Here is an 8,000-nt window from a genome sequence, read left to right on the forward strand (position 1 = left end):
CGCGCGGGGAGGGCGCAGGGCACCTCCGTGCCGGGCTGCGGTGTTGCATTAAGATTAAGTAGCTGTGTCAGCGCCTACTTTTATTATTAAAGAGTGCATAAAGTAGACATCTCCGCGGCGCCTCGTGTTTCAGCAAGATTAGCTTTTATAGCTGCGCGGGGCCGGGGCGCAGGAGATAATCAAGCAGCAAATAAAACAGGCGCAATTATTGGAAGCGCTAATGACCGGGAGCGCGCCGGGGGGCTGAGCACCCCCGGGCCCGGCGTGCCCGCGGGGCGGCCGTGCTGAGCGCCCTGCCCTGTGCAGATCCAGGATTTGGCCATCCGCTGCGTGCAGAAGAACATCAAGAAGAACAAGGGGGTGAAGGGCTGGCCCTGGTGGAAGCTGTTCACCACCGTGCGGCCCCTCATCGAGGTGCAGCTGACCGAAGACCAGATCCGCGGCAAAGACGTGGGTATCTCCGCGGCGGTGGGGTGGGGGTGGGGGTGGGGGGGGCCCGCGGCGCCCGCGCACGGCTCGAATTGCTCCCTAATTTGCGAATCAGCGTGTCATTAGCATCCCGGGAGTCTGCTGCCGCGTGAGCCCAATTGCGAGGCGTGGGGAATGGAAATGAAACCGTGCGCCGAAAGGCATCCGCGGCGGCACGGCGCGGCACGGGGGGCCGCCGGCAACCAGACACTCGCGTCCCGGCGGAGCGGGGAGCCGGGCTCGGCTTTCACGCTGGCTCCCGGCGGGAGCGGGAGGCGCGGGGTCCTCCCCGCCGGGCCAGCGCCCCTCGAACCCAGGCAGGGCAGAGAGGTGCTCGAAGCTGGCGGCCGGGCGCGCCGACCCCGCGCTGGTTGGTGCCGCCTGGGCATCCCCGCGGCCCCCGCCTGCCCGCTGCGCCTGGGCCGGGTGCACCCGAGCCCGCGGCGCTGGGGGGGGGGGCGTTTCGGCTCTCCTGGCGCCAGCGGGGACCCCCCTGCGCTGGGGAGGCGCGCTGGGAGCGCGGCCCGGGGCTGCGCAGCCTGCGGGGCTGCCCGGACGTTTCGACACCATTTATGGGGTTGGAGCCGGCACGCCGGAGCGCCGAGCCGGCCGGGGAAAGTCCCGGCCGAGGCCTTGGCAGGGGGGGAGCCGCCGCTGCCGCACGCGCYGCCAGCGCCTCCCGGCCCCGGGGAGCCCCCACCCTGCCCCAGCGGCGCCGGAGGGAGCCGGGGGGGTGCAGAGACCTGCCAAACTCGTGCCTGCCAAGCTCTTCCCCGCTCCGGGCCGGCCCCCTCCCTCACCGCCGCTCTGTTGCAGGAAGAGATCCAGCAGCTCAAGGGCAAACTCGAGAAGGTGGAGAAGGAGCGCAACGAGCTCCGGCTGCACAGCGACCGCCTGGAGAGCAGGGTAGGTGCCGGCTGCGCCCCCCCCCCCCGGCCCCCTCGGCGGCTCGGGAGACCCCGGCCCACGTCCCCGCTCCCCCTCCTCCCCAGATCACGGAGCTGACGTCGGAGCTGACGGACGAGCGCAACACCGGCGAGTCGGCCTCGCAGCTGCTGGACGCCGAGACGGCCGAGAGGCTCCGCGCCGAGAAGGAGATGAAGGACCTGCAGGTAGGGGCGTCCCGCCCGGGCCTCCCGCCCGCTCCCGTCGCGGCGGGGGGCTCACGGGGGCCTGTTGTCCCCCCCCCCCCCAGGCCAAGTATGATGCCCTGAAGAAGCAGATGGAGTCCATGGAGATGGAGGTGATGGAGGCCCGGCTTATCCGGGCGGCTGAGCTCAACGGAGAGCTCGACGACGACGATTCAGGTACCGCGCCGCACCCCCCACCCTGGGCGCCCCGCGCTGCCCGGCGCCGTGCCGAGCCCTGACCCCGCCGCTCCGGCGCAGGCGGCGAGTGGCGGCTGAAATACGAGCGGGCGGTGCGGGAGATCGACTTCACCAAGAAGCGGCTGCAGCAGGAGCTGGAGGACAAGCTGGAGCTGGAGCAGCAGGGCAAGAGGCAGCTGGAGAGGAGGGTGAGCGCGGCTCGGCCGTGCGGCGGCGTTCGGGGCTGCGCGGCGCCCCGGCGCTCCCGTGCGGGACCCAGCACCCCGGGCAGGAGCCGGCCGTGCCGGGGTGGGCAGCAGCACCACCCTCACCACCCTGCCCGCGCCTGCCCGCAGCTGACGGACCTGCAGGCCGACAGYGACGAGAGCCAGCGGGCCCTGCAGCAGCTGAAGAAGAAGTGCCAGCGCCTGGCGTCGGAGCTGCAGGACACCAAGCTGCACCTGGAGGGCCAGCAGGGACGCAACCACGACCTGGAGAAGAAGCAGCGGAGGTGGGGGCCGGGGCGGGACGGCGGGGACGCGGTGGCGGCGGGCTCCCCGATGCGCGGCGGCGAGCTCGCGGCCTCTCGGAAACCGGTTTTAACGTTTCGGCGGGCGTTTGGGTGCTCCACCAGCTCCCGCGTCGCCGTCTCCGGCAGGACGGGGTTCCCCTTGCCCGGGTCGCCCGTGCTCAGCGCAAGTCGTGGGGGGACCGCGGGGCTGGGGAGCGTCTCCCCACGCGCAGGGACCCTCCCGGGGGGGCTCGGAGCCGGGCAGCGAGCCCCCGCGTGGGTCTGCCCCCGCGGCGGCGGAGGGTGCCCGGCCCCGCGCCTCGGCTCGCTGCTCGCTCTCTTCCCGGCTCCTCTCCCAGCCCCAAAGTTTGCTAACGTWATTAAGCAGCGGGGACGCTTTCATCTCATTATGGTAATGATCGCACACACAAATACAGTGAGAGAATCCAATCTAATTAATTTCAATTTCCGCGGATTGGAGTCTGTGCTAATGCAGCTGTTTATTACCCAGCGCGAGGAAAAATGGGGATTAGCTGCCGGGGTGTTTAACGCAGGTCACAAACACAAGCGCAGGGTTATTTTCCAAGCCCCAAAGGCAACAATTTTGGGGCAAAACCATCTGATGCTATCCTGGGGGTGCTGGCAGAGGCCGTCCCAGCTGCTCCCCGGCTCCGGGGGATGCACTGAGCCCTCCCGCCCCGGCGGCTCGCATCCCCATCCGGCTCTGCGCGTGCATCCCGCGACGGACCGCGGCGTCTCGCCGTGGCTGGGGGAGCCGAGCGGTGCCGGAGCCGCTCTCTGCTGGAGCCCCCCCTGCGCATCGCRTCCCCTCCGCGTGCTGCCCCCATCCTCTGGCATCGCGGCCACGTCGTCCCCGGCCGCCCGCTCTGAGCCCGGCGCCGGCCGCTAGCGGCCCGGCCCCCGGCGGGGCGGCCAACGGGGCTCCCCGGGCTCGCGCTGCGAGGGCTGCGCTCTTGATTAGCTATTCAGCGAAGGCGGCGAGAGGAGTTCCTCCGAGTGGCTCCCCGTGCGGAGTTGTTGTGCTGGAAATTAGAGGCTTGTAAACAGCGCGTTTGCGGCGGGCTCCCAGCTGCGAGCCGGCTCTCGGCGCCCGCGCTGCGGCGGGACCACCCTGCCCGCCCGCGACCGGCCTGGCGTTTTCTCCCCGCGCAGGTTCGACAGCGAGCTCGCGCAGGCCCACGAGGAAGCGCAGCGGGAGCGGCTGCAGCGGGAGAAGCTGAGCCGGGAGAAGGACGTGCTGGTGGCCGAGGCCTTCGGCCTCAAGCAGCTGCTGGAGGTGAGCGGCGGCGGGGCGCTGCCGGCGCGGCGGCGGGCAGGARCCCCCCGGCTCAGCGGCGGCCCCGCTCTCCCGCAGGACAGGGACTCGGACATCGCCGGCCTGACGCAGAAGGTGGAGGCGCTGGAGGCCGAGCTGCAGGACATCTCGTCGCAGGAGTCCAAGGACGAGGCCTCCCTGGCCAAGGTGAAGAAGCAGCTGCGCGACCTGGAGGCCAAGGCCAAGGACCAGGAGGAGGAACTGGATGAGCAGGCCGGCACCATCCAGATGCTGGAGCAGGTACCGGCGGGGAGGGCGCGGGCTCGGCRGCCGGGCCCGCCCCGGTTTCGGGGTGGGGTGGTTTCGTGCAGGGCTGTCATTACCTGRGCCGGGCTTGCCCGGGAAGCAGAGGCGCTCGCTGCCAGCCCGGCTTTCGGCCCGGCGCTGCGCTTTGCCGACGCGGCTCCCGTGCCGGCCGCGCGGCCCCTGCGTGCCACCGCCATGGCGCGGGAGGTGGCCTCGGAGCCGGCGGCCAGGCTGGCCTCGGAGCGGGGGGCTCTGCGAGTAAGTAGGCGCCGGGGGGCGGCYGACGCGGGGCCCGCGGGCTCCCCGGCTCCGGGGCGCTGTCACCGGCCTCCCCTCGCAGGCCAAGCTGCGGCTGGAGATGGAGATGGAGCGGCTGCGGCAGACCCACGCCAAGGAGGTGGAGAGCCGCGACGAGGAGGTGGAGGAGATACGGCAGTCGTGCCAGAAGAAGGTAGGGCTCTGCCCCGGCCCCTCCGCCCGGCTGGGCCGGCGCGGGGGTCCCCGTGGCGCGGGGGTCCCGGTTGCGCCCTCCCCAGCCGCCCGGTGCGGCACAGGGATGCCGGCTGGGCACCGTCACGCACCAGCCCGGCTTCCCCCACGGACGCTGCCCGGCTCCGGCTGGCTGCGCAGGTCTGACCGGTCCCTCTTCCGCCGGGGCTGGCACCTGCTGGGCTTTGCGCCTTTTAATTGCCCGACTGGGCACCTTTGCACCCAACTGGTGGCTCATCCAGCATCCCAAACCTGGGTCACGGATAAGCAGGGCACATGGGGTGACCGGGGTCTCAGCCCTTCCCCTGCCGCACGAGGGGGCCGTGATCCTCGGGTGCCCCCGCACCCCAGGTGCCGGCATTGGGTGCTGCGGCCCCAGCCGGACCCTCACCGGGATGCGCCGCGTTTGCCCCCAGCTGAAGCAGATGGAGGTGCAGCTGGAGGAGGAGTATGAAGACAAGCAGAAGGTGCTGAGGGAGAAGCGGGAGCTGGAGAACAAGTTATCTGCCGTCAGCGACCAGGTAGGGGCYGCACGCCTGCATCCCCGCTGCTGGCTCCTCGCTCTGTGGGTGCTGGAGGGTGCCRGGGCGGCTGGGTGCCCCGCGAGAGCGGGACCGCGCGGGGTGCCTGGCACGGCCTCCCTCGCCCCAGGTCAACCAGCGGGACTTTGAGACGGAGAAGCGCCTGCGCAGGGACCTGAAGAGGACCAAGGCGCTGCTGGCTGATGCTCAGATCATGCTCGACCACCTGAAGAACAACGCGCCCAGCAAGAGGGAGATCGCCCAGCTCAAGAACCAGGTGCACATCCAGCCCCGGCGCCCTCGGCCGCACGCAGCCCCATCCCCACGGGTGCAGCCCCACGCAGTCCCGCAGCCCCTTGCTGCAAATCCYGTTGCCCTCCCGCTGCTCTGGGCCGGGATCAGGCATTGCCGCGAGGGCTGGAGTCGTCTCCCAGCTGCTGTGGCCCTAGAGGTCCCAGGGACGTCCCCTGCGCCCCTGCAATGCTCTGGGTGCAGAGCCGGGCGCTGACCCCGCTCCCTGCAGCTCGAGGAGTCGGAGTTCACCTGCGCGGCCGCCGTCAAAGCCCGCAAGTCCATGGAGGTGGAAATCGAAGAYCTCCACTTGCAGATCGACGACCTCTCCAAGGCCAAGGCAGCGGTAAGCACGTTCGTGATGGGGACATGTCCACTCGCTGCTGGCCGGTGCTGCGCGTGCCGGCAGTGGTGAGCCCAGGCCGTTGGGGGCTCTTTTGGGGGGTCTTGCTTGGGCATCTCAGCGGACCCCAGCTCCGCGGGGGCGGCGCGGCGCGGAGCCCGGCGGGGCTCGGCCAGGCAGCGCTGGGGCACCGGGGCAGCGCGGCGAGAYGCAGCCTGCTCCCCTCTCGCAGCTGGAGGAGCAGCTGAGCCGGCTGCAGCGGGAGAAGAAYGAGGTGCAGAGTCGCCTGGAGGAGGACCAGGAGGACATGAACGAGCTGATGAAGAAGCACAAGGCGGCCGTGGCCCAGGTGAGGGGGGGATCGCGGCTGCGACACCCCCAGACCCTGTAACGCCCTGCTCGGAGCCCGGCTCCCTCCGGCTCTGCGTGTGGGGTGCTGCCTGTGCTGGCTCCCCGGGGCCGGGGGGAGAGCGGCCCGTCCCGCGCAGCCTCCGCTGACGGCCCCGGCTTCGCCCCGCAGGCTTCCCGGGACCTGGCACAGATGAACGACCTCCAGACGCAGCTGGAGGACCTCAGCAAAGAGAAGCAGGAGCTGCAGGAGAAGGTGGGCAGCGCTGGTGCTGGGCTCGAGCTTGCAAAGCGCTCGCACCCCCAGGAAAGCTCGGAGCAGGGCGAGCGCCCCAAACCCTGCTTCCCGGGGTCCACGTGCGGATGGCGCCAGGGTGCCTTGGGCACCGCCGGGGCAGAGCAGGGCTATCCCAGGGGTTGTCCGTGCCGCGGGCGAGAGCCGGGTGGCCGGGGGGGGTCTGCTCCGAGGTAGCGTAGCAGAGCAGGAGCATCGCGCAYGCGGCTCCGGGGGCGACGYGGCCCGGCGGTGCCCAGCRCCGCGCTGACGCTGCCCCGTCCCCAGCTGCAAGGGCTGCAGAGCCAGCTGGAGTTCCTCGAGCAGTCCATGGTGGACAAGTCGCTGGTGAGCCGGCAGGAGGCCAAGATCCGCGAGCTGGAGACGAGGCTGGAGTTTGAGCGGACGCAAGTCAAGCGGCTGGAGGTGGGCGCCGCGCGGGACCGAGCGCGTCGGGGCTCTGCGTCGCCCGTGGCTCCTTGCGGGCGCAGACGCATCCCCCATCCTCGTGGAGGGGCCGCGTGCCCCGGGAGGGCGGTGGGCCACGGCGCTGGCCGGAGGGTCCTCTGCATCCATCCCGCTGCCTCCGTCCCTGCCCGTGGCGGTGCTYGGCGCTGCCCTGGGCCCCCGCGCGCTGCGGCACGACGCTGCCCGCCGCCGCCAGCCCCGCTGCCCGGCGGCCTCCCGGGGAAAGCTCCCCGCGAGCGCTGATAACAATAATCCACCATCCAGCCTGGCAAAGTGCTGCTATTTCCCTGCATCGACTTAGCGAAATTATAGACTCTCCCGGCCCYGCTAAACGCAGCCTGCTTTATATTCTGCCTTTGCAGCTCTCTGCCGAGGGAGCTGAGCAGCTTAGCTCTCCTCTTAATATTTTCCTAGCTGTTATTTTCCTTCCCTCTCTCTCTGCCGGGGCCATAAATATGCAGTGGCTGGCTCAGCGGCTGGCRGAGAATGGAAGCTATTTTTTCCCTACATTACATGCTGTAATTACTTCACACAAAGTTAAATCTATTTTTCCAATTCACCAAAGCCCCGGCAATTGTTCTGCCCCTTCCCTGGCCCGGGGGGGTTTCTCCTGGCGACGCGTCTCCCCCCTCCTCCTCCTCCTCCTCCTCCTCTTCCCGGGCCCCTCATGTAAATTCATGGTGCCAGCATCGCTCCTTGCGTTAGCGCTCGGCTGGGTGTCGCGGCGCCCGCGCTGAGCCGAGCTGGCATAACCGCGGCTCTCGGCTGCAATTCCCAGCTGGCAGGTGAATCCCGCTGTGGGGGGCACGCGGGGCAGCCGCCGCGGCGGGAACCCGGACGCCTGGGCCCTCTCGGTGCCGCGGGGGGTGGGGGGGAGTGGGCAGGTCGGCACCCCCGGCCCCACGGGCTCCCCGCTCCGCAGAGCCTGGCCACGCGCCTCAAGGAGAACCTGGAGAAGCTGACGGAGGAGCGGGACCAGCGGGCGGCCGCCGAGGGCCGCGAGAAGGAGCAGAACAAGCGGCTGCAGCGGCAGCTCCGCGACGTCAAGGAGGAGATGGGCGAGCTGGCCAAGAAGGAGGCGGAGGCCAGCCGCAAGAAGCACGAGCTGGTGAGGGACCCCGGCGTCCGGGCATCTCTCCGGCCGGCTGCCGGGCTCGCGAGCAGCGGCGGCTCCCGCTTCCGTGGGGGGAGATGGGGGGGGTTTCGGGGGGTGCGCGCCCCGTCCCCGCACTCAGCCCGCCGTGTCCCCGCAGGAGATGGACCTGGAGAGCCTGGAGGCCGCCAACCAGAGCCTGCAGTCGGACCTGAAGCTGGCGTTCAAGCGCATCGGGGACCTGCAGGCTGCCATCGAGGACGAGATGGAGAGCGACAGCAACGAGGACCTCATCAACAGGTGAG

General features: G+C 70.5%; 1 protein-coding gene across 7 annotated transcripts in view; it reads left to right on the top strand.

Moving 5' to 3' along the window:
- The window catches only part of MYO18A (myosin XVIIIA), a 36,259-nt gene that overhangs the window by 21,935 nt on the left and 6,324 nt on the right, over positions 1-8,000 (top strand). For all 7 annotated transcript variants that reach the window (XM_026055283.1, XM_026055288.1, XM_026055290.1 and 4 more), the window contains 17 exons: positions 307-450; positions 1,285-1,374; positions 1,461-1,580; positions 1,664-1,775; positions 1,857-1,984; positions 2,132-2,286; positions 3,460-3,583; positions 3,662-3,862; positions 4,209-4,319; positions 4,774-4,878; positions 5,009-5,155; positions 5,402-5,515; positions 5,745-5,861; positions 6,033-6,116; positions 6,423-6,560; positions 7,525-7,710; positions 7,856-7,995. In XM_026055283.1, coding sequence (XP_025911068.1) covers positions 307-450; positions 1,285-1,374; positions 1,461-1,580; positions 1,664-1,775; positions 1,857-1,984; positions 2,132-2,286; positions 3,460-3,583; positions 3,662-3,862; positions 4,209-4,319; positions 4,774-4,878; positions 5,009-5,155; positions 5,402-5,515; positions 5,745-5,861; positions 6,033-6,116; positions 6,423-6,560; positions 7,525-7,710; positions 7,856-7,995 — 2,216 coding nt within the window. The remainder of the gene's footprint in view (positions 1-306; positions 451-1,284; positions 1,375-1,460; positions 1,581-1,663; positions 1,776-1,856; positions 1,985-2,131; positions 2,287-3,459; positions 3,584-3,661; positions 3,863-4,208; positions 4,320-4,773; positions 4,879-5,008; positions 5,156-5,401; positions 5,516-5,744; positions 5,862-6,032; positions 6,117-6,422; positions 6,561-7,524; positions 7,711-7,855; positions 7,996-8,000) is intronic.

Source organism: Apteryx rowi, unplaced genomic scaffold, assembly GCF_003343035.1.
Source record: "Apteryx rowi isolate R43461 unplaced genomic scaffold, aptRow1 scaffold_99, whole genome shotgun sequence".
Taxonomy (NCBI): Eukaryota; Metazoa; Chordata; class Aves; order Apterygiformes; family Apterygidae; genus Apteryx; species Apteryx rowi.